Source organism: Lathyrus oleraceus, chromosome 3, assembly GCF_024323335.1.
Source record: "Lathyrus oleraceus cultivar Zhongwan6 chromosome 3, CAAS_Psat_ZW6_1.0, whole genome shotgun sequence".
In the NCBI taxonomy this organism is placed as follows: Eukaryota; Viridiplantae; Streptophyta; class Magnoliopsida; order Fabales; family Fabaceae; genus Lathyrus; species Lathyrus oleraceus.
This window is the reverse complement of record NC_066581.1, coordinates 131469222-131496573: the sequence shown is the minus strand read 5'-3', so window position 1 is coordinate 131496573 and position 27352 is coordinate 131469222. Positions and strand designations below refer to the sequence as shown.

The 27352-nt window shown below is 34.1% G+C and overlaps 1 protein-coding gene across 1 annotated transcript; it reads right to left on the bottom strand.

Moving 5' to 3' along the window:
- Window positions 1-11445: 11445 nt before the first annotated feature.
- LOC127125778 (uncharacterized) lies at window positions 11446-19521 on the bottom strand. Its single transcript, XM_051054602.1, has 17 exons — window positions 19218-19521; window positions 19016-19138; window positions 18191-18236; window positions 17945-18108; window positions 17684-17801; window positions 16514-16596; window positions 16254-16313; window positions 15713-15949; window positions 15213-15309; window positions 14987-15037; window positions 14825-14905; window positions 14493-14564; window positions 12957-13019; window positions 12619-12771; window positions 12086-12143; window positions 11941-11993; window positions 11446-11851 (listed from the first exon to the last, which is right to left on the bottom strand). Exons 2-17 carry the CDS (start codon window positions 19114-19116, stop codon window positions 11765-11767), a joined length of 1524 nt encoding a protein of 507 aa, XP_050910559.1. The 5' UTR covers window positions 19117-19138; window positions 19218-19521; the 3' UTR covers window positions 11446-11764.
- Between the last annotated feature and the right edge of the window lie 7831 nt (window positions 19522-27352).

Genomic DNA, 27352 nt, shown 5'->3' with positions numbered 1-27352 from the left:
GAGTACTCATCATCCATTCAAAACACCTTAACTATTATCAAATCCTTTTACAATTAAGGATGAAAAGGGAGATGGTCTAGAGCCTTCGATTCCTCTCCTCGACTATTAGGATACGAGTTGCCTTACTCGACTATCTGAGTAATCGTCATCCAACAAAAAACATCTCAACACATCAAATCTATCTTCTTCTCGCCCATGTGCGATCGAAACCAATCAAACAAAACATCAAACATATTAATCCAACTTGTCACCCTCGTGTGACCAAAACTCTTTTCAGAAAGAACATTATTTAATCCCTTCTAAACGCGCATAACAAACTAGTGTTTAAGCCTCCGTCGAGAGTAAACAAGTCAACATTTAGCCTTTAGAACGTGATCTAAACAGTTGTTCACTAAAAGACACCAACCAACCGTAGTTCCCCGAACTACGAATGCTCTGATTTCCTTATTGCACTATAAGGATACGTAGGCAGGAGATTGTTATATCTTTGCAAGCACACTAATAAAAAAACCTCCCTTTTTCCCCTTCTGAGGTTTCCATCCATCTTTTTTCAATATTTTTATCACTCAAAGAAAACAAACAACATTAGTTAGCATTCAAATCGCAAATTTAACTAAAAGGTTCCTGTTGAGTACAACGGACGTGAGGGATGCTAATACATTCCCCTTACGCAATCGACTCCCGAACCCGAATATGGTTGCGACGACCATTATTATATTTTTGAAAGGTTTTATCGATATTTTCCTATTCCTTCATTGGGATAAATAAAGTTCGGCGGCGACTCTGTTCGGACTAATTTTTTCCGCGACCATCGTGAGGAATCGTATTTTTCGAGATGTGACACTACCCTAAAAGGAAAAGATTTTCTAAAAAGAAATATTATATTCCTAGATATAAAAGCAATTTTGGTCCAACTTGTTTTTATTATGGTATAAGTGGCCATAAACCTAATGCTTGCTATGTTAGAAACTTTAGTGTGGCAAGTGGGCATTACGTGTGGGTAAAGAAATGTACTAGTTATGAAGGACCCAAAGCAATTTGGGTACCTAACAAAACTTAATTTTTGTGTAGGTATGCTTGAAAGCCACATCAAATCTATGGTATCTAGATAGTGGTTGTCCCAAGCATATGACGGGAGACCCGAACAAATTTTCAAATCTAGTGCTTAAGGCCAAGGGTTATGTTACTTATGGAGATAACAACAAAGGAAATATTATTGGAATAGGAAAAATTGGAGCACCACATTTCACATCCATTAAATATGTTCTTTATATTGATGTACTAATGCACAATCTTCTAAGCATTAGCCAACTTTGTGACAAAGGCTTTAAGATCAAGTTCATAAAAGATGAATGCTTGATTAAAGATGAAGTCACCAATGAGGTAAAACTCAAAGGTAAAAGAATCAATAATATATTTATGATTTCCCTTGATGATTTGTCTTTTAAGGTAAAATGTCTCATGGTGAATAACAATGACGCATGGCTATGGCATACGATAATTGCTCCCTTGAATAAACTAGTCAAGCATGATCTTGTCATTGGATTGCCTAAGATGAAGTTTATCAAAGATATATTATGTGATGCATGTCAAAAGGGAAACCAAACCAAATTAACTTTCAAACCTAAGAATGTGGTGTCCACTTCAAGGCCACTACAATTGTTGCATATGGACCTATTTGGTCTATCAAGAACAAGAAGCTTTAAAGGTAATGTATATGCTTTAGTTATTGTTGATAATTTTTCTAGATATACTTGGACATTTTTTTAGTTCATAGGAGTGATGCATTCAAGGCGTTCAAGAAGTATGCAAGTCAAATCCAAAATAAGAAATCACTAAAAATTCCCTCCATAAGAAGCGACCATGGCGGAGAATTCCAAAACGCCTCTTTCGAAGAATTTTGTGAAGAACATGGAATATTTCACAATTTCTCGGCACCAAGGACTCCTCAACAAAATGGAGTGGTGGAGAGAAAGAATAGGTCACTCGTGGAACTTGCAAGAACAATGCTTAGCGACTCGAATCTTCCAAAATATTTTTGGACGAATGCGGTAAGCATAGCATACTATGTAAGTAATAGAGTTATTATAAGACCTATTTTGAAAAAGACTCCTTATGAACTTTTCAAAGAAAGGAAACCAAACATTGCTTATTTTCACATTTTTGGATGCAAATGCTTTGTCCTAAACAATGACAAAGACAACCCCAGTAAGTTTGATGAAAAGTCCGATGAAGGTATTTTTCTTGGCTATTCTCTCTCTAGTAAAGCATATAGAATTTATTATAAACGAACTTTAACTATTGAAGAATATATGCATGTTTCTTTCGATGAAGCTAACCCCTCCAAGGAGGATGTTGTTTTGTATGATGATGATGATATTGTATATGTTCCTCGAGAAGATACTTCCAAAGTCAACCATGATAATCAAACGGAACATCATGAAGAACCAATTCAACAAGAGTCAAATGATAATGATATACCTAAAGAATGTAGAACTCATAGAGATCATCCAATTGATAAAGGCATTGGTGATATTAGTCAAGGCATTGCAATAAGATTAAATCTCAAAGATGCATGCTTGAATATGGCGTTTGTTTTGCAAATTGAACCTTCCAAAGTTGATGAAGCCTTAGAAGACGGTCAATGGATAGTTTCAATGCAAGAAGAGTTAAACCAATTCGAAAGGAATCAAGTTTGGGAACTTGTCCCTAGGTCAAGTGGTAAACACATCATATGTTCCAGATGGGTGTTTAAGAACAAGCTTGATGAGAATGGTATAATTGTTTGAAACAAAGCAAGGTTGGTGATCCAAGGATACAATCAAGAGGAAGGCATTGATTTTGAAGAAACGTTCGCTCTGGTTGCAAGGTTAGAAGCTATCCGCTTATTACTTGCTTATGCTTGTTCATTAAATTTTCAGTTATTCTAAATGGATGTCAAGAGCGCCTTCTTGAATGTATACATCAATGAAGAAGTCTATGTCAAACAACCCCCGGGCTTTGAAGACTTCAAGAATCCTTCACATGTCTTCAAGTTGAAGAAAACTCTTTATGGCTTAAAACAAGCACCAAGGACGTGGTATGATCGACTTAGCAACTTTATTTATGAAAGAGGATTTGAAAAGGGTAAGGTTTACAAGACCTTGTTTATTAAGAAAATAAAAGGTAACACTTTATTGGTTCAAGTCTATGTTGACGACATCATATTCGGCTCAACAAACAAAGAAATGTGTGAAGAATTTTCATTGATGATGCAAGGAGAATTCAAGATGTCCATGATGGGTAAGATGAACTATTTTCTTGGACTCCAAATTAAGAAACTAAAGGATGGAATCTTCATCAACCAATCTAAGTACTACAAAGAGTTGTTGAAAAGATTTGACATGGATAGTTTCAAGGCAATGTCTACTCCAATGGGATCCGGAACTTATGTTAATCAAGATGAATCAGGTGTTTCGATTGATATCACACAGTATCGAGGTATGATTGGTTCCTTACTTTATTTGATGATAAACCATCCTGATATAATATTTAGTGTGTGTCTTTGTACGCGGTTTCAAACCAATCCAAAGGAATCACATCTCACCACTGTTAAAAGGATCATGAAGTATCTCAAAGGAATAACGAATGTCGGCCTATGGTATTCAAAAGGTAGTATATGTGATTTAGTTGGATATTCTGACTCGGATTATGCAGGTTGCAAAATTGATAGAAAAGGTACAAGTGGAACATGTCACATCCTAGGAAATGCATTAGTTTCTTGGGCGTGTAAGAAACAAGCATGTGCGGCTCTTAGCACCATAGAAGCAGAATACATAGCAACAGAAAGTTTTTGTGCTCATATTATATGGATAAAGCAACAACTGAGTGATTTCAGACTAAATCTTGGACGCATACCACTTCGATGCGACAACACAAATGCAATAAATATAACAAAGAATCCAGTCGTGCATTATCGTACTAAACACATAGACATTCAGCATCACTTCTTACGTGATCATGTGCTCAAAGGCGACGTTGAAGTCTCGTTCGAGGATATGCATAATCAGCTTGCCGACATATTCACAAAATCTCTCCCGAAGGAATCATTTTACAAAATTCGGAGGGAACTTGGTATTTTAGATGATTGTGATATTTGATTCTTCAAAATTAATCAGTGCAAACACAAAGGTACACTCTCCCATTACCTCAAATTGTTATTTAAAATTTTATGTATGTGTTTTCTTACATGTTGAGAAAATTAATTTTTTTGTGCCTTTATTATGTTGGTATGACATGTTTGCTTCATATAAAGTTGCTCAAGAATATTTAATAGCATGTGCAATTGTTGGTTTCTTAAAATTAATTGCATGTTGACCCTAGTGAACATTTTGTTTTTTTATTGAGGTAATCGGTTACCCCTTATCAGTTATCGATTACATGTCTGCTTGCGTGACTCATTGCAGCGCTTTTGCATAGTGTAACCGATTACACCTCTCAGGGTAATCGATTACACCTGAACTTTTTCCAGATTTTTTATTTTTTATTAAATGTATGTTATTTGTCTATTTTTTTATAAGTGTTTATTTATTAAGTTATCACTTTCCAATATTTTTTCTGAACTCGTTCACTCTTCATCTCCCTTAAACCTTCCTTCAAACTTCTTCTTCTCATTTATTTCCACCACCCAAAATTAAAACTCCATTAAACCCCACTCATAAATCTCTCTATTTTCAATCTCTCTTACCCAACCCCCTTCCAAACTTCTCTCCAAGCTCAAATCCGAAAAACCTCTTTTCGAAACCCTAACTCTGAATCTCTTCAAGCTCCATGACTCCTTCAAGAAAAGACAAGGGAAAATCCAAAATTGAGGAAGCTAGCTCAGAACCTCAAGAAGCTGAACAACGTGCACCATCGCTCAAGACTAGAAGGCTTACTTTTGATTTCAGGAATCGGTCTCTCATGCTGATAAAATATGGTAATCTCTCATCATTCCCTTCTCACAGTTTTCACTTTCCTGAGCTCCTGAGACTGCAAGGAGTATATTATATGGTTTCTGACACTGGAAATTTTTATCCGGATTTAGTTAAAGACTTTTATGCAAATCTAGATATTCTTCCAGGTAATAATGATGTTCTCACTTCTAAAGTTAAGAATACATATATTATCATGGATTTAGAAGCCTTTGGAAACTGTTTAGGAATTTCTTTTGTTGGTCAAGCATTTCACTATGGATTAGTCCCGGAATGGGATGGTTACAGTAAGATGGATTATTTCTTCCCTATATGTCGTGTATCTCAGCAAGATATTCTTGGCAAGAAGAATCCAGCTTCTTCTTGATTACTTATATTTGCAAAGAACTTGATTGTGAGTGATAGGATGCTTCATTACTTGATTACTTATGTGTTGATGCTGAAACACTCAAACCATTCCCAAATTGGTGATTTGGAGTTACAATTGATATATGCTATCAAAAATAAGATTCAAGTAAATTGGGCGTACACTATCATGTACCATATGAGGCACCAACAATCCTTAACTAGTGGATTACCTTATGCTAGGTTAATCACCAAAATTTTGGAAGCCTGTGGAATTGATCTGAAATGGGAACCGAATAAGAAGATGTCTGCTAGGGAATGTGAGATTAATGTTTCAACGTTGGTTAGGAATATGGGTATATTTTTGGACAAGGATGGCGTGTATAAGTATAAAGATGAACCCTCTAATGCTCCTCCACCGGCTCCGGAAGTCGGGTACACCAATGAAGTCCTACACAACAAGATATGTTCAGTTGAATCTACTATGATGCGTAACTATCGTGAGCAGAAATTTGAGATGGCTTATACTAAGAGACTATTGGAAAACCTTAACCAATCCCAAAACCCAGAAATTAGTGAGGAAGATGAAATTAGTGAAGATGAAGTAGATGATGAAGAGAATGTGGAAATGTCAGAAAGTGATTAAAATGATTAATATGGTTGTTTCTTGTTTTTTTTGTTATGTTGAGTTTTCTTGTTTTTAAGTTTATGTTTTAATCATTATATATGGACAAGTTGTTTTGTATTAAGTTATGTACTTTTGGTTGTTTTATTATTTGGTTATGTGTTCATATTATATGTTATATTATCATACAACATATGGATGTTCATTGTTTAGTCTTTCTCATCCTGTTTGCTAATGACAAAGGAGGAGAAGATTTATTTGGTTGTTGTATGTTTCTCTAACAATGCAGCTTGCAATTACTTTAAAAATTCTCTCAATCATGGATCAAGGGGGAGATTTAATCAAGGGGGAGATTCGATCAAGGGGGAGTTTCAATTGTTAGAGAAAGCAAGACTGGATAAAACTTTCAATAAAGAGTTGTCATCATCAAAAAGGGGGAGAATGTGAAGACAAGTTTTTGAAAGTGTTTTGATGAAGACATGCTCTACAAGCAAATGTGCATCGCAAAAATAATGGTTCAAGACACAAGCACAAGTCAAGCTTCACTTATAAAAGAACTTCAAGTCTTGAAGATTTCTATTAAATTGATCAAATTATTAAGGTATAAAGTTCTCAACCTCTCTATGTTCATTCAAGTGCTCAAGAGTTTCATTCATACATGTCATGTTTCATTTAAGCCTCTTAAATATTTTCATTTGACCTTACAATTCATTTTCAACTGCATTTTGTCATTCTGCCTTGATGGTAATCGGTTACCAGGTTTGAAGTAATCGATTACCAGTTGTCTGTGTTGTCTCTTGTGACAAGTTTTGGAGCAGGTAATCGGTTACCATGTTTTGGGTAATCGATTACATGGTGAAAAATTTCAAATTTTTTAATGTTGGTTCAGGTATAACCGATTACACCATATTGGGTAACCGATTACCACTGAACCAGTGGCAGAAGGAAATGTATTTTTTCATGAAAAGTTTTTCTAAATTGTGTTCTTGAATCATGGCATTCATTCATGAATTATGACGATTTAGAAAGGTGTCTAACGGTTATATATACAACATATTTTCAGAATTTGAACACGCCTCCTTCACACTAATATTTCAAACAATTTTTATCTTTATCTTTTCAAATTTTCTCAAGTGTTCTTGATTAAATTTTTTGGTGAAACTTTCTACACATAACTTTCAATATACATTGATATAGTTTCATCCATACCATTCTTAGAGCATTTATATGTCATAAAGATAATTAATTTCTTAAAAGGAGAAGATCAATCAATAGATTGATATATTGTTCCATCTTTCAAAAACTTGTAAAAACTCATTATTCTTGCTATCCTTGTTGTCCAGGTCTGTTGGAAATAAGAGAGTCATCAAGAGAGGATTGTTCTCTTAGTGGACGTAGTGAAAAATCCAAGAGGATTGTTCTTGGTGTTCTTGTTAGAGTCTGTATAGAAAGACTAGGTTGTCTTGTCCATAAGATCTAACAATAATAAAATATCTTACATGTGGTAAGGGGACTAGAGTACTCTCGGATTGTGAGGGGAACCAGTATACGTCTCGGTGTTCTTTACTTTCTGCATTTTACCGTTTCATTGCATAACCAAACCAGAAAAGAAAGAACAAGTTTTCATAAAACCGGAAAAAGTTTTCAAAGAACCTAATTCACCCTCACCCCCCACCCCCCTCTTAGGCGCATTTACAAATTTTATGCAGTGTGGGCCAGTACGCCCCTTATCGTAACAACAACCATCTCATCATGTGACCTGCTTAATGGGCGCCACATTATCCACTATGGGTAATGAATATTGCCAAATAAGTTTCACTTTCGCTAAGGCACTTAAGTAAAACACCTTCAGGCTTTTTTTAAACAACTCATTTACAACTATGATATAACTTAACACCTTATATTTGATCTTTTGGTCTGCTGTTCCCATCAAATTTGACAAATTGGTAATGGAATAAGTTTCAAAAAAATTAGGATTTAAGTCTCCCAACTCTTCTACTCCCACCAATTTTGACCTTGACAATTTTGGGGAAAGTACATTAGTCAAGACTAATTTATCTTTGACTTCGATTATCTCTTCCAATTTTTCTTTGGAGACTTTATACCCTGAATCTATCTAGGCTAAATCGTTGGCCTTTTGATTCTCAATTTGAGGCACATGCTTAATGTCGACTATGTTGAACCTTCTGAGTAATGAATTCGCCTTGACAAAATACATCACTAAATTCTCGTTGATGCACTTGTATTCCTTTGTCAACTATTTTATCATTACTTATAGGTCTCCCTTAATCTCAACTCTTGTTGCCCCCAGGCCTAATAACATCGTAAGGCCTGTTATTAAGGCTTCGTATTCACCTTGATTATTATAGCAACAACCATTAATTTTGAATTTATACTTAGTTGGGATTCCCTGGGGGGGGGGGGGGATAATTATAATTCCAACATCGGTTCCCTTAGCATGACTAGAACCGTCGAAGTACAACTTCCATGCAGATTGCTTGACATAGTTCTGTTCTACTTTCGTTTTGCATGATCTACTATAAAATCATTGACAATTTGGCCTTTCATGGTTGTTAATGGTGTGTAGGTCAAGGAATAATATGTTAAGGCGAGAGCCCATTTTCCTATTCTACTATGTAGAATTGTTTTCGACAACATATGTTTAATAATATCAAAATGTGAGTAGACAAACACGTCTATCAATTTGATATAATATTTTAATTTCATACAAGATAAATACAAAGAAAGGCACAATTTTTATATCAAGTTATACCTAGTTTCTACATCGTTTAATAATCGATTAAGATGATATATGGCCATTTTGATGCCATTATCATCTTCATGTGCTAACATACTTCCTATTGTCGAATGTGATGCATAAATGTACAATTTCATACTCTTATTTCTCATGGGAGTTAACAAGACAGGAGGTTTTGACAAATATGACTTGATATCAACAAATTCCTTTTGATGTTCCGATTCGCATCTAAAGTATTCCTCCTTCTTCAAACGCAACAATGGTGACAATACCTTCTTCTTGCCACTTAGGTTTGATATGAATCTTCTCAGGAAGTTTATTTTCCCAAGTAGAGATTGGAGCTGCTTTTTAGTCGTCGATGGCTTTGTGTTGAGTATAGCCTTCGTTTTGTTCAGATCTATTTCAATGTCTTTCTTATGGACTACGAAGCCCAAAAAATCACCTGCATTGACACAAAAAAGAACATTTTAATAGATTCATCTTCAGTCCATATTTTCTCATCCTTTCAAATGACTGTCGAAGGTGGTTTAAGTGACCACTTTCTGATGAGGACTTGATGACTATGTCATCTATATAAACATGCATAAATATTTTGATAAACTCATGAAAGTTTGTGAAATTAACTCAAAAAATATCGAAAGCAATTTTATGCAAGAAGGTGTACAAGAAAGTATGTATGTGAAGTGATCGTGAATGTTTGTATGCATACATAATAAAGACAAACTCTAACAAAGAAAAAGCTTGAATTAAAGTAAAATAATACCGCAATGAATGGTATTAAATAAACGCAGTAAATGACAGAAATAGTAAAGTGTTTCAATTAAGAAAACATAAAGACAATACGGAAGAAAAAAAGGGACATAGACTCACATGTTACTCACAAATTCTTTCGCGCTTTGACTTGGATACTCAGGATCTATAGAAAAAATATATGAATTTTGCGACCTCGATTACAACATATGAATCTGCTATATATACTAAGTAAGGATAACAGTCTCCGACAGCTTATTCTTAGAAAATAGAATCGTCTTCAAGAACATGCAACTTAATCTTCTGATGCACTACCACGTTGTCGGTACTTGAAAACTGCTGAAAACCATTATCCCACGTTTGTAGCTGCTCTTAGCGACTAGCAATTTTCTGCTCGTCGAAGGTGATTGATGAAAAAGCGCTAAGACCTCTCTCAAGTCTTTGATTTCCAAAATCTTCTAAGTCTTTATAGCTCGTTGAACGCTTCGACTTCGACATGGTGTCGAGTGATCAATGAGACTTGTTCTTGAGACTCCTCCAAACCATGTCTCAAGATCTGCTCTTGAGATTCTTCTAAACTATGTCTCAAGATATGCTCTTAAGATTCTTCCAAACCACAGTTCAAGATGTTAGTCAAAACACTTCAGTCGACGTATTCATTATTGTCGACTTGTGTCCATCAATGCTAACACTTAGAATTTTCCCAATTCAACATTCAATTGACTTTTTTCCAAATAGAAATTTCAGGCTAACAGGGGGTCACCGTAAGACGCATCAGCTAAACGTCATTTCCTTATACTCTCAATGATTTGCATGTGGGTCATCTCTTATGTATACTTATCTTCCCGAGCAAGTGATGTGTCAGTTTGGCTATTTCTAGATTATTCTAAGACCCCCTCAGAGTATGTTCCTCCCACCGTCCGCCACAGAGATCTTGATGCAATACTAGAGGGTTTCGAGAGTCACTTGATACCAGAGGAGTATCACATGGTGTCAACTCCTTTACAACGGACTTATGCTGACAGCTATATTACATGGTTTTATAGGATGTCACACCCTATCAAGACACGAGAAGTCCTTGAAAGACCACTTGAATCAGTTAATCAGGAGGTACTTGAGACTAGAGATGACTACACGCAAGACATATTGGTGGTCTATCAGCATATTGTGGGAGTGGAGAGATTGAGCATAAAGACGGGATTCTTTTAGGATGACAATCCTCAATTAGCCCTCATATAAGGCATGATTGTCGAGGAACATATTGTCTTGCAATACAAACTGAGGAGAAGGCGGGGGTTAGACATACCCAGTAGTTTTTGTTTGTATTACTATTTTGTATTTTCTAAATTTATATATAGTAGGTACATTTTAATAATTGTATTTTGTATTTTCTAAATTTATATATAGTAGATACATTTTAATAATTGTATGACTTTTTAAACAATTATATAGTATGTTTAAATCAATTAATGTATGTGTTTTCCTTCTAATTTATGGCCTAAAATGACATAAAGTATGTTGGTCTAAAATTACCTAAAATAAAATATGCATGCTTCAAAATATCAAATTTAATGAATAAAACCAAAAACAATTGAATACATATGGTATTTCAGATATTATTCTTTGGATAAACCCAAATAACATAAAAGATGCATCTTGAGACCATATTTTATTCAAAATAGGATGAATATTAGTAAAACAAAGATTTATACAATTTTAAAGATATTTTAGATTTCCAAGATATTTCAGATTTCCAGCGGTGTGGGGGACGCACTCTTAGAGTGACCATTCCCCTTCAAATGTATGGCAATAGTCACGGATGGTACCAGATGACAAAAACAATGGAAAATATAGGATGAACACAAGAATAAAAATAAAATAAAACAAGTGAAAGCAAATTACCGCTCTAAATCAATCATGAAAATCTTTTAATAAAATGTTGATAACATAAAAGGTTTAACTTATGAGTTTTCAATGAAAAATCATGTCTATTATTTGTAAACTGGTGCTCTAAATTGAGAAAATAATCATCATTCAATAATAATCAAGAGATAAAACTGTTGTAAATTGAGAAAATAATCATCATTCAATAATAATCAAGCTCCTTGAAGGAGATAAAACTGTTGTAAATTGAGAAAATAATCATCATTCAATAGTAATCAAGCTCCCTGAAGGAGAGAAAACTGTTGTGAAAATTGGAGCTTCAGCCACTTGTCTGTACCACTGTTCCTCCTTTTACAATGATAGCAGTACCCTTGATTTTCTTCTTTTGTCCATTTTTGCATCATATATCTATCGATAACATCATAATGATACGATCCCTGCACGCAGATATCAATCATCCTTCTTAATCTCCAAGAAAGCACCAGATTTAAACTTATTTTGTAATGCTTTTATAGCTAATTCAAGGCGTGCTTGGTCCTGTAACAACATTAGAACAGCTTAGCAGAGAAACACACATTTTACATATTTTAGAAACAAAGACTAGAAATGTTGAAGTTTCGTTGTACCTTTCCTTTGAAACTTATTATGAGAGATTCATATCTGGCTTTGCGGTAACATCCTAGATGTTTCAAAGAAAAATATTTTTAAAAAAGATGGATAATGAATCAGATATTGGTAAAAAAACATCATGACAGTTCATAAACTTCATACCAATATAAAGGTCTGGGAATTCAAGACAAAGCTTTGACAGAGGTTGAGCAACTTCAACCTGCAGTTTAGATATCCCAATGGAGATCAGTCAAGTCCGTAAGGATAAAACTTAAATAAAGACAAAGCACAAAACCATAGATGTTGCATACTCTCATTAAAATAAATTGCATTATGCTGATACTACTAATAAAATTTTAGGCGAAAAACAAATATTGACTACCATAAATATCATTTGCACTTCCTGATCTAACCAAATTGAAGTTTCAAATTAATAAAGCTAACAGAACGTGCATTCTAAAGGGAAAAGAAAAATAGGCAAAGGCAGGCATCATTTCCAATGTACATGCCGCCATAGGCTGGAACCGCAACACCTATTATATATGTCATGTTTCCGCGACTGGCCACAGAGCCATGTTTATATGGCAGATTTTGGCTGAAACCATAATCCGCCATCTGCCTCTGAAAGCACTGTCTTCAAGCCAAGGGAATGGGTCATGCCAGATGTATCATAATATATGAAAGTTAACACATACATCAGATAAATTAGTTGTCATGTGCTTTGATATGTATGGCTCCAGCAATGTTAGTAGGTCACTAGATTTCGTTAATTCAACCAAACAATCCCATTGCTTTTCCATCTCCGAAAGATTTGTTGCATTGAGAATTACTACATTTTGGCACTTCATCTGCAAGAAAAAGACAATATCCCAAACAGGTTGTATTACTTCAACTATTTCATTATATAAAAACAGGAGCTCATCACCGGAAATAAATAAATAAATAAACTTTTATAAGCTTAATGTAAAATAGAACTTCCGATGAATGACAAGAAAATGAAAAAGTTTTCATTGATGAACTTCTAAACACATACCAATGGTACAGCCAAATTGTCATGATGCAGTAATTCAGTTATGCCCTCGGGCAATTGAGCCATCTGAAAGATGACAGACAAAACAAACAGATCAATATAAATAAACTACTTATAACTGTCGTCGCATGGCATATTGTGTAATGCAAGCTGAATCTGAGACAATGATGCCTTATTTTAGACACATGAGGAAGAAATGTCGCATTCAAGATATGATTGTGCCCTTAGATCTCATTGGTGTAAAAGACTGTCCTAATATACAACAGGTCAACTTTTTACTGCTTCCCCAACTAAAAGAATGCAGTGTTTCAGAAATTTTCAAACACAAGAAGAAGAAATGTTGCAATCAAGATATGATTGTACCCTTGGATCTCATTGGTGTAAAAGACTGTCCTTCTAATATACAACAAGTCAACCTTTTACTGCTTCCCCAACAAAAAGAATGCAGTGTTTCAGAAATTTTTCAGCAGGTAACAACAACTCTGGGGGACTTGCTCTACAATGTGGCATATAAGAGTTGGATTAAAAAGTTGTGATCTTTCCATTTGTGAGTGCACAATCATGAAAATCATATGTCTCTATAATCAAACGAGTGTTTTGTTTTCTTCTATTACAGCGCCACAAATTAAAATTTTATACACAACGTCTTACTTCTACTCAAATAGAAGCCAATGCTTCAATCAAAGAATTACATGGCTCTGATTTGAAAAGATACTGTATATCTAATGTAATTTTAGTAAAAGGAGAAATGCATCTAGATTAGAGGTGAAAGTTGGAGGCCATAACATGGCCCAAGCCATACAGTTTAAATCTCTTCAGTTCATTGTGCCAAATGACAAAAAATAAAGGGAGATTAAACCATCAAATTTAAGTGATGTGGTTGAAATGGACGAGAGCATCAGGTTTTTTGACAATTAAAAGACATTACTCAGTCTAAAGGGAAAATTTTATCATACAACTATAAGACCGAATATGTTGTATAGGAAGGAGTATTGACAATAAAAAGGAAGCATGAGAAAATACTCAATGCATCAAACCGGCATTGTATTGGGCGAGATAGAATAGAATTAGCAATGGTGACAATAGAAAGAGAATTGGAGTAGCTCCTAGTGTAGAAAAGATGGTTGAGTTTCAACTGATGTGATTTGGGCATGAGTGGAGGAAGTTTGTAAATTTAGCACTATATTAGAGTAGACCAGATGGGGGGAAGCTCAGTCACTAGAGACAAGGAAAGACCAAAAAAACTAATGAAAAGACTATCGAGAGATTTAGAAGCCAACGGTTTGTATATAGACATGACTTATGATAGAACACTATGTTGTCGTTTGATCCATGTAGCCGACACCACCTTGTGGGGCAATGCTGGTTGTTGTTGTTGTGACAACAACTACCTATTGAGAAGCCTGTAAAATGTGAGGAGTTTAAGCCAATAGAAAGAACTCCCAGGCAGAGATGGCCTCAATACCCCGTCACAAACCCAAAGGACCCAAAAGAAACATCATTGAATTGCCTAAAACAAATAAAAAAACATTGACTTACCTCATTCCTATCGCCAATACACTGATCACCAATAATATGCCGTAGATATTCTTCAAATTCTTCATCAGGAGCCTACATAACAAAAACAATCACCGCATGTACAGAGTTGCAAGGTAAATCAAAAGCAACTGAAAATTAAAAGGTAAGCCACCAAGCTGGTATTCTCGTATAAAGCCCCAGTCAATCAAGTCAGTGGAAAGCTTGACACTAAAGTCAAACTTTACCTTTGAAGAATGCTATGATAACTTAAGAATCAAGAGCATACTTAAGGAATGATCAAAGTAGCCTCAGATTGTAAAAATTAACAATAACAATTGAAGAAAGGAACGCACCAAACGAACATCAAAAGCTTTTGCAATGCCGGCTAAGGTAACATCTGAATGCAGTGGACCTACACCTCCATATATAAATACCTAAAAGAAGGACAGCTAATAATGTGAACCATCATTTGATTTTCAAGAAATGTCACAACTTTCTAAGCATTTGTATATTACCAGATCAGTCCTAGACTTCTGTCGCTCAACTTCTTCTGCCACAGAATCTATCTGTACAAAACATGTGCCATAAAAAAGAAAATTAAAGTATTACGTGAATAATGCCTCTATTGCAGTTTGCATATGGTCCGTTATCCATAGACTCATGATGAAACCAACTTTTTATTTCTGCAAAGCAAAACCATTCATAAATACAGAGGTATGACTTCTATAAAAATGAACTCACATTATTGTGAACTACAGAACATTGCAACACAGACCAACCAACAGAACCCAGCTTCCTACATAAATATGGTCCCAACTGATCCTCAACAATGCCAAACCTGAGCTATGAAGCAGGGTAAAGAATAATAGAACATTAAAAGAACAGCTGCAGGACAATAAAAAATTATTCACTGTACGGCACAGCAAGACATGGAGATAATTTACGGTTTCATTTATTTTTCTTTCCATAAAAATGCTGTTTGTTCATGAGTAAAAAACCAACTATGACAAGATATAGTAGAAAGCACAACAACAAAATCATCCAACATAAAATCAAAAAATTCAACAACAGGTTAAACATTGAAAATTGATGATCCAAAACTCAAAGAGGATAAATAGTCAGGTACATTGAAATATCTCCCAATGGAAAACTATAAAGCAGAGCGTAATAGTAAACAGAGCATATAGTTTCCAAAAGGTTCAACATAATCCAATTTATCCATGTGATATTCTGGTACTTACAGAATCTCATCTCCCACAGCAATGATTGATGCTGTGAGTGTGCTGTTTTTATGCACATCCAAGCCATTGCTATCAGCAGTAAGTTGTCCACCAGCAGAAGATTTCCTTTTAACCCTCCCCGCCCTCTCTAATCTTCCATCAGAAAGTAAATATGCTGGTTTGAATTTATTGGAAGAATTAATGATGGATAGTAAGGAATTGGGAACTGTGTCATATATGCTTCCAATTGAAGTATATCTGCACAAGATCATAAAGTTATAATTGCACACTGAAAGTCTTTGAATAAACACAAACAACTGGAACGTAAGATCAACAATGATGATACGACTAGTAAATGCTACAGACAAAATTGATTGGGTTATTAAGTGGAGTATTTTTATTTCATTCAAATAAGATGACAAAGCAAATTTATGAGACCTTGGACCAATTATTCTCACATAATTCCCTATTTGGGGTGAAGTAAAGCGAAAAGGGCAAATATGGCATGTGTATTATTAAAATTCAATAATAAGGTAAAGCATGAATATCTGTTGAGTATTACCCTTGATCATAAAGACTGCAATACTTCACTTTGCAAGTTAAAAGGAAGGCCCAGACATCTCTGCAAAGAAATATAAGCAAGTAAATACGATAACTAAATGAAGCAATTAACATTATCAAATGAAAAGGCTTTCTGACAAGTGAGTGCCAACAACTAATATGGTGAAGAGAGATTTTTTTCCTGATCATTATTTGTTTACTCATCCAGATGAGAGTTTGAAAAAACAGGAAGAAGAAACAACATATAACATAGGAGCAAACCTGTATGACCAATCTAAAATGGGATTGACTCTCATGAAAGGTGGCCAACCAGGTGAACTGGGGGAGAATTGTTCTTGGCCAACCTGCAAGGAGGTAGCACACATGTATAAACATATATATGACAATATTCAAATTCTCATAGAACCACGGTCACCAAAAGTCTTGGTTTAAAGCATTAAAAATAAAAATTTAGCCTAGGCTATACACTTGACTTTTTCTAAACACTGTTTTGGGATGTACATATTTAAAAACTTGCCTTTATTCAATCAAGTTTGTAATAAGCAATTTCAAGCTTATATTTTCAGTTTCATATTTTTAAAAACTCCTTGAGGTATATGCATAAGCTTCTGTAGGCACCTTCAGTTGGTCCAACATGTCAAATACTATGCATGCCTTTTAATAAGAATAAAGGAGAGAGACATCCAAATAATGTATAGTGTAAAACTACTTATTCACAAGCACTCAATGCTCTTCAAAAGAGATGATTTTGCTCATCTACCCTAATTCTTTTCACAACAGCTTAGAGTGATTATCTAGCCTAGATTCCAATTCCTTCTAATAGCTAGATTTTGCACAAAGTGAGGAAGCCAATTTCAGTTTTCCTTTTCTATGGGTAAATTAAAACAATTTTAGAAGGAAATTTTAAATCTGAGATATAATAAACACAAACTGTTCCGTACATTATTCTAACACATAATAAATGCTTATGTATCATTCATAGTGGATTTATAGTATAAGATAATAAGATAAAAGAAAGCATGGTAACATTAGGAAATTATAACATCAACTACCGTTTTATACTATAGTAATAGATGATAAGTGATAGTTGTTTTATATATATATACTAAATTGCAACCTATTGAGTAATGATGAGTATGGAGCTTAATTTTCACCTCACAACATATGTATGCACAGTTATATATGTGTGGTTTGTAGAATGATACTTATATGTAAGATGCAAAATCTTCAATTTTGCATCTCACTTTTAAATTTTGCTTCTACAGATCCTCAAGCACTTTCGAATAAAACTTAGCTTTCGACAAGCATGCATAAACTTTTGTCCAAAAATAAACCAATAATGCACATAAACATGGGGAATGAAGAGCGGATGAGAAAATATGCACTTAACAAACAAAAAAAAGGTATGCCAAGGTTAAAAACTAAAGATACCGCAGTAGGGTCTCCCATTCGAACTCCAAGGAAAATAGCTCGAATTGGCTTATCTTTCAGCAAAGTCTCCAAACCAGACTTGAAATCTAAGCGGATGGTGTCAATTTGCAAACCATAGCTGCTCAAACAAAAAACATTAGTTGTTTCATCCTTCAGAGGACAACAGGCCTTAACTTTTAAAAGACAACAGGGACAATAAAAATAAGGGCGGAAAATATCAGTTTTTCGTGTTAGTACAAAGGAAGAAGAAGCGTCACTCACGTGGAAGCGGTGTCATAGGTAAATGAGTTGATTTCCGGGAAAGCACTAGGGCTTTCAAAATATATTATTCGAATAGGAAAATCCTTAACATCTCCATTGGCAGCAGCACTATTCTCCCCCACTTTATGCAAGAAATAGCCAGCCCTAAGTAGGTGCAACAAAACCTACACGCCATATCTCGACGTCATTATTATTGAACTCAAAAATTCTGTTGAATGACAAAAGATTACACAAACTAAAACTCACCGTTGAATCCTTTCCACCATTGAAACTGAACGCAACCTCCTCAATTCTGCAAGAAATACATAAATTAATAAATGTATACATTGGTAAACTTGCCTCAGCAAGGACAATAAGGTTGGAGAAGATAGTCATAAAAATATCACAAATTAAAATATAAAACAATCTTTTCCATTTATATGTAAATCCAAGGATGACTTGTATACAAAGTAGCATAAAGACACAAATAAGTAGGGGGCCACCATACTATGATCTATGGACTTATCCCTAAAACAATCAAGTTAATATCCTTATTCTGCTTCCACCAACACAAAAACAGTTGCTATACGAACCTGTAAGAACTGTTCCGTTGTTCAAAAAAGGACCGTGTTAAAACATAACAACTAACAAAACCTAGTACCTCCTTTCTACACAAACAAACACAAACACATCAAATCTATTTCCAGTAACTCAGACCAAGTGGATGGAACTTCATGTTCAGACAACTGTTCACTACACATTATAGTTTTAAGTTTCAACAAAATTTTCGTTGACAATTCACAAGTCAACAAACTGAATATAATAAACAGAACCTCATGACTTTCATCAAATGAACCATACATCTATCAATCCACATTGACCTCTAATTCATCATGCCAGTCCCAAAACAGCCACAAAATCAAATCAAACAGCACATAACATTCATTTCCATATCCAATTGAAACTAACAAACCATTGACCAAAGAGCAAATGAATCTAACACCATAAACAAACATAAAATTGAAACCTAATTCAAAGAAATGGTTTAAGATGTCGTCGTCGTCGACGACAACAACAACAAAAAAGACTTACGGATACAAAGCCAAAGCTCTCTGAATAACACTAGTAGCATTGTTATACTTGGTCTGAAGTCTTCGATCCTCACACCCTCTAATCGCTTCATCGATATCCATGTTGACCAACAAACACAAAAACCTGAACAAATAATGAAAACAAGTTAGGTTAAAAATTCTAAAGATTGAAAAATTGAATACTATTTTCCATAAAAGCAAACCTGGATTTTCGTCAAAAAAAAGATATCTAAAAATCTGTGGAGTGTGATTGTTAGTGGAGTAGTGAATGAACCCGATTGTGATAGTTTTGTTGTTTTGTCCAAACTGAATAATAGGATTGGATTGGAAGAGAAATGAAGATGAAAAATGTGTTGGATAGGAGAGATAGAATAAACGAACACTCAACAGAAATGGACCTGTTTATATATCCATTTTTGCTGAATGCGGTTTCTGGTTTGAAGAAATGGATTCTTTAACTGAAAATTTAAGAATTGGATCCAAAGAGGCTCAATCATTCACAAATTTATATCAAGTTAGGAATATTAATATTCGCCGTTTATTCCCAAAACTAAATAATTATTTGATTTTTTTCTAGAAATACACAGACAAAAAAATATATGGGTGCACCCAAATTTTATTTTAATTTAATAATAATACCTAAATGATTTTATTGGTAGAACTTTATCTAAATCTTTTTTTTTAATTTAAATAATCTTGAAAATAATTTCATATGGACAGAGAATAGAATATATGTAAATATAATTAAGTTACTTTGATCATTTTAAAATATAATCAATTTTTAAAGAATATAACTAAAAAAGATTATATTTTAGATAAAAATTCAAAGCTGACTATTTGACTAGTTAAACAATTGACCTTCTTAATAATGGTTTGGTTTGTAAATTGATTTGACTATAAGAATTAAATTGTTTTTTTAATAATATAAAAATATTTTATACAGTTAAATGATTGGGACGGTTGAATTATAAATATTTTTTATTTTATTTTATTGGATAGTTGTGATGTAGTGATAATATAAAAAATTTACATTTAATATATATATAAAAGTTAAGTTATAAAATTTTATTTGGTTGAATTGAAATCATCTGCTGGACTATGATTTTAATGTAGCTACACAATTTTATTTATTTGTAATGTATATTTATTTATATTATTTGTTAATACATTTTATTTACATATTATTTAATTTAATTTTAGTTGAATCGATTAAACTATTACTTAAATTTTCTTCTTGATTTGGCCTTCTTTATTATTTTTCAAACATTGTCCAAAAGATAAAAATTGTTTAGGAAGATTTGTTACGAAAAATAATATGTAGTGTTTTTTAAGAAGAAAAACTTTCTAATGCTTTCTTTTTACTTTATATTTACTATTAAATATGAAATGGGGGGATGAAAATACCATATAATCATTTTTAAAAGATTTGTGAAAACGAAATACCTTTCTTTGTTGCTTGCTGTATACATTTTAAGAGTGTGTCAATTTCTTTTTCACAAATCTTGACATTAAAATTAAAATATTTTTGGTTTAGAAAATAAAGTAAAACGTTTTATTTTTGTCATCAGTTTGCCTGCTTCCTTTTTAAGATTTAGTTTTTGAAAAACTCTTGAAATAGTTTGATTTTTTTCAAAATTTTCAATTTTCAATTTTATAGTAATTAGGAATGGTAATGGACAGAGTTTGGATAGAGTACTATAGTATCCGTCCCCATATCCGCAGTTGGAAAAAATCCTCGTACCCGAATACATACTTGTTTGGGTATCAATATTGACACTCATGCTCGTACATTATGGGTATGTAAGTGTATGTATCCTATAGGCATGTAAGTGCATGTATATGTACTCGTTACCAACATTTCTAATCAAAATAAATATGTCAAGTATAAAATATCATATTATTTTAAGTTTTTAACAATATTAAAAAGTTTTTAAAAAATTTACTGTTGAATTATGAAATAAATGATCATTTATATTAAACATGTAGTAATTTAAAATTGATGTATTTTTAAAAATTGACACACATTTATTTTTATATAATAATATGTATTAAAATATATAAATATATATTATGTGGGTATGGAGCGAGTTGGGTATTAAGGTGCTCATCTTCGCTTATTTAATAGGGTAATTATCTGAGTTCATGCCCGTACCCATGTATGCGGGTTTTTACCCTATCCATTATGGGTATTTTTGTGGGTACCCACTAGGGATGGGTCAAATTGTCATCCCTAATAGCAATGTTTCATTCACTAAATATTTACTTTCTATAAATTCTTTTTAGGTTGATGAATCATTTTAGAATTTGCTCTATCATCATCGTAAACACCACCAAATAGGGCCCTTCTCTCCCGTGAGCAATCCCTAATCCATTAGAAAATTACTAAGGCCTCTAGCCACCCCTATCAGCATATGGGTGTCATGTTTTCTGTATTTTTTTACAAGTACAGTAGCGTTCACCATGGAGTCCGATAATACTAATATGACAACACTTTTGTCATCATTGTTTTCACCACCTTCCCTTGAAAATGGTCAACATAGATCCATACTATGTGGTTAACATCATAGCTGGAGGGGTCGCCGGTGGAGGAAGATCCAACTCCTCCTAGAGGAAATACGTTAGGCAGGTGTTAACCGCGAACGTAATATCCCCATGATTCTCGAAAGCCGATCAGGAAGAACCAAGGGGCCAACATCACATTTTCTAACAGTGATGTCGTATGAATCCTCCCTAACGATAATAATCCCATGGTCATCATTGTGTAACGCGGTAACTGGGATATCAAGCGAGTTTTGATAGACCCGGGGAACTCATCTGATATCCTATTCTAAAACACTTTCTAGAAACTCTAGCTTGATCCTAGCAACATCAAAGTGTTCCAGGATTCGTTTATGAGATTGTTAGGAAAACATGTGGAAGTAAGGGGTTATTGAATCATATTTTGCAAATTATTGATCAAGGAAGCTCTCTCGAAGATGGACATACTTTTGATGATGATAAATAGTATTTGATGATAACAACTAAAGATGCAAGCAGACAAAGTTATGGTTTAATGATCACTACAAATACCCTCTTATAATGGCACTTGACTAGAATAAATCTCAAGTCTCATCTCCAAGAAGAAATTAAGTAAGTGTTTGCATGATTGACTATCTAACAAGTATTAAAGTTTTGTAGTGTGAAAGAGATGAAGTGTGAAAGTTCATCCTATCGAGTTTGCATGAACAGTATATTGTAAAAGCATAAGGGTTTTCTCGTAATGTTATACAGATAATCACACATACACTAAAACAACTTTTCTAGCTTATTTTTCTTAATAAAATATTTCTAAAACTGTTTTAAAGCCATGCTAGTTGAATTCGGAGATGCTAGAAAAGATTTGGGAATTTTTTTGTATTGGTCAATCGATTGGCACTTATACCCAATTGATTGGGTTAGTGTGAAAATCTGTCCTAAACGATTAGGATAATGTCTAAATAAACTGTAACGATTATATATCTTTTCTTTCCTTTTTCAAATTTCAGTTTTTCTAAAATACACCCCCCCCCCCCCCCCCCACACACACACTCTTGTGTGTAGAGTCATATGTCCAACAAGTGATTCATCACCACTGTGTTTTGCTTACCGCGAATCACTTAACCAGAATCTGATACCTAATGTTGGAAATTCACCAATTTCCCTTCAAGAAATTCACCAAAACCTATGGAGAATTCGAACCGAATCTTGATAAACAATAATCAATCTTTCGGATTGATTACTCCTCTTATTCTTCATTCTTCAGTCAAGTGAATCAACCACACTAGGTTGCAATGTTTTTCTACACAATGGTAATGAAAAGAAACAAAATTGAATTGGGTAAGAAAGAGAGATTAGGGTTTCGAATAAGGAAGAAGAAGAAGAAGAAATTTCTGCAGAGTAACTCTCTGCTCTCAAACTGAGATTTTTATTCTTTTGCAATTGCAAGTATGTGTTATTTTACAATGATAGGGGTTACTCCCTATATATAAAGTTAGGTTTACTTGCTCCTCAAGCAAAACCTAAAATACCTAATTCTGCAAACACTATAAAATTGGGCCTAAGTAAAAATCCATGTTGAGGCTAACTCCTCAACACTTCGACACCTAGATGTTTCGACAGCAACATGCTTTGACACCATGAATTACATTGTCAACAATAATGAGATGTATTTAAGTCAAGATACATCAGTTTTTGAATGACCTCTTTTATACATCATTTTTCATATAATTCAAACAAGTTTTTCAAGTTTTCATATATCCATTATATTGAAACTTTATGCATAAATTTCATATTACTTAAAAAGAGTTTCATTAAATTTTTTTGAGCACTTAAGTGTGTGTGTGTGTGTGTGTGTATATATATATATATATATATATATATATATATATATATATATATATATATATATATATATATATATATATATATATATATATATATATATATATGGAGAGTTCGAGTTTTCCATAGGTTTTGGTGAATTTCTTGAAGAGAAATTGATGAATTTCCAACATTTGGTATCAAATTCTGGTTAAGTGATTCGTGGGAAGCAAAACACAATGGTGATGAATCATCTGAACGAGCATTTTACGACGAGTCTCCCAATTCTAAAGAATCATAATTATGAGAATTGGTGCAAGCAGATAAAGGTTGTCTTTTGCTATCAAAATCTTTGGGATCTTGTGAAGGAGGGAGTGACACCGCTTTCAGCAAATGCGATGAATGAAGAAAAGGTTGCACACAAATAATTGAAGAAGAAAGATTATAAATCTCTCTTTATAATCCATCAATGTGTTGATGCAAACAATTTCGAAAAGGTTAGTAAGATTGAATCAATGAAAGAAGAATGGGAAATTATGGAAAAATTGTTTGGAGGCGCAGAAAAAGTGAAAAAAAATGAGGTTACAAACTCACAAAGCAACATATGAATTTCTTCAGATGGAAGACAATGAAAGCATAACTGATTTTTTCACTAGGGTTATAAAACTAATGAATCAAATAACGATATATGGAAAAGTGTTGACATCAAGATCAGTTGTTTCAAAGATCTTAAGGTCATTGGATCTAAAGTTCGACCAAGTGGTAGTAGCCATAGAAGAGTCGAAAGATTTGTCAACGTTGACAAAGGAAAAGCTTCAATGGAGGCTTGAATCTAATGAGCAAAGAATGGTTGAAAAATCTGTAGGCAAGTCGAAGAGGGATGTGGCTTTGCAGGCGTAATCGGCAAGAGAAAAGAAAGGTAAAGGGAAGTGGTTCGACAACAAAAGTAGATGAGGCTACAACAATTTGACTCTTCGAAATCAGCAAGAAATAGGTTAGTCGAATTAGAGAAAGCCCTCGTACCAAAGCAACCAAAGAGATGGTGTTGCAGGTAGAGGAAAAGATGGTGGTCGAAAACTTGACAAAAGTCGCATTCAGTGTTTCAATTGTCATAAGTATGGGCATTACTCTAGTGATTGTCCTAAAAAACAAAAGAATCAAGATAATGATGCAAATTTTGCAAAGCATGAAGAAGAAGAAGGGATATTGCTGATGGTCATAACAAGAGATGAAGAAAGATTCTATGATTAATGGTGCTTGGACTCGGAATGCTCATCACACATGACTGGTAGGAAAGATTGGTTTTTCAACATGAAACCCTAAATGAAGAACATGGTAAAATTTGAAAACGATAATACTTTAGTAGCTAAAGGTATTGGTGATGTTCTGATTATGAGGAAAGATGACAAGAGGTCAGTAATTTCTAATGTGTTATAATTTTCTTAGCATAAGGTAGTTAGTCAAAAAGAACTATAAAGTGTTGATCAAAGACAAGGTGATAAGAGTTCTTGAGTCATGTGGAAGATTAATTTTGAAGGCACCTATGTCTCAGAATAGAACCTTCGGAATTGAACTCAATATGATGGAGCATAAGTGCCTTGCAACTGCAGCTAGCAAGGATGCATGGATATGACACTATAGACTTAGTCATCTCAACTTCAAAGACATCAGAGATTTAAAGATAAGAAATATGGTTTCAGGGTTCCCAAAAATTGACATTCCAAATGAAGTATGTGAGGAATGTGTGCAGGCAAAACTACATAAGAACAACTTCAGCAAGGATGCAAGAAGCAAGTTGAAGATAATCCTTGAAGTCATATACTTTGATATGTGTGGTCATATCCAAGTGGGTATACAAGGTGAAATTAACTTCCAAAGGTGAAGTAACTCGACACAAGGCAGGGCTTGTGGCGAAAGGATTTCTTTAAAAGGAAGGAATCGACTTCGATGAAGTTTTTGCACTTATGGCTAGAATCAAAATGATAAGATTGGTTGTTGGTCTTTAAGCGCACTCAACGCAGAGGGGAATCAATTACTTTGGTCGAACGTGCAAAGCGTTTTTGACAGTACCCTTGGAATCTTTAGACACGCTCGACACTGGAGGAAATTGATTGCTTTGGTTGGATGTGTAAAGCATATCTAACAACACCCTTGGAATCTGTAGGTCGGGCATTAACTTCATCGATTGTACCCTGATTCACTGTTACACGCATTCATACTTTGTTGCCCTAAATAAGGGACAAGACATAAAATAGAGCAACAAGAATATAGTAGCAGGACATAAATGTATATAGTTTACCTTTAACAATTATATTAGTAATTACATTTAGACAATATATTTACAAATGTATTAATTAAATCTTGAGGTCGGCCGTAAGTATATAACAATCACTCGCCCTAGAATGAGTTGTCCGGGTGGTTTGACTACCGACTGATATAGAGGATTGGGTTTTCGGGTTGGGATTGGGTCGTTGGACTCAAAGTATCTTTGGGATGTCAGGGTTGCTCGATTGTTCGATCGGGGACTGATGGATCTCGACTTGTTTATCCCTTTCTCAAGCAGAAATCAGGTGAGCTTCTCTGGTGAATCTGTCTAAATAGAGTGTTGAACATCGACATGTCGTGGACACCAACTGGTTTTCTGGAAGGCGAGGCCCGAGAGATATCTTGCGGGGAATTTCCAGTGAACCCATGTTTTTCTGTCCAGTCGATGAAAGCCCTGGTGCATCTAATGGGAGCCCCATGATGTTCGCGGGATGCACCCCGATATTTGACTGACACCTGACATTAACTACAAGTTTGCGATATCTAGGTGCCATTAACTACAAACTTGTGGTATCTGTGATTGCCTTCTCCTCTGATCCCTTTGGTGACAGAGGAAGCTCGGGAGCCGACATGTCAGATGGTAGATTGCGAAGTTTCGACCTGACTTTCATGGAAACCACCTTCAGGCCCGACACAACTCTAGATCCGGATTTGAAGTTCTTTCTCTATTTGTTTTGCGGACTTGCGGATTTTGACGGTGGAAACGTTAGTAAGCCGAATCGGTTGTGATGGATTTCCGTAGACGCGACAGACTAGTCTAAACACTTGGCTTTAAAGGTGTTATGAATTGGTAAATCGGAGATTTGGATCTAGAATCGTCACAACCTGGATCTAGAACTTTTTCAGCAAATTTTCATTCCTTCGACGGTGCATTTTGAACCATCTCAAACTCGTGGAAATCGTAGGAAACAAAAGTTGATTTCCACAAACGGCGCCACTATTTTGTTGTTGAATCAGAAATAGAGAGGATTAAGAAAACTACAACAGAGCGAAGCTTTCTAAGCGATGCAAAGATGCAATACCAGGGATCGGATGTTGCGATACTAGTGCTTATTGAATCAAAGGTGTTGATATTGAATTAACATCGTCAACGAGTCCATCTTGAATCGACGTTACTAATCTCCGATACGATAAATAAAAGAGAAGATACCTACATGATTAGCACTCTAATGCTCAATTCAGTTTAGCATTCAAGACAATCGTAATGAGAGTGTAGGTTAGAGATTATATACCTGAAAAATCCTTTACGAAGATATTCATATTTGTATTCAATGGAGCAAACAAAATATTAAAAGGTCATTGATCATATTTAATCTTTATGTATCAATAAAAAAATGATAATACTAATTTGTGCTATAAGAGGATTAAAGATTCATAATTAAAATATTTATGTTGAATATATAATTTTGTTTTAAATTTTTTGCATTGATTTATTAAAAATTTATATTCAACTCTTTTTATTATTTTTTTCAACAGTAAATTTTTATTTGAGTTTTTTTAACATAGCGTTTAGAGAACACAAAAAATCAATTCTAGTGATAAAAGACAAATATTTTGAAGATATTTTGATTGAATAAATTAAGATTTGCTTATAATTATAAAATATTGCCTAAATATTTTATATTTATAATTTTAAAATAAAATAAAATAAATAATTATATATCGTCGCGTGTCC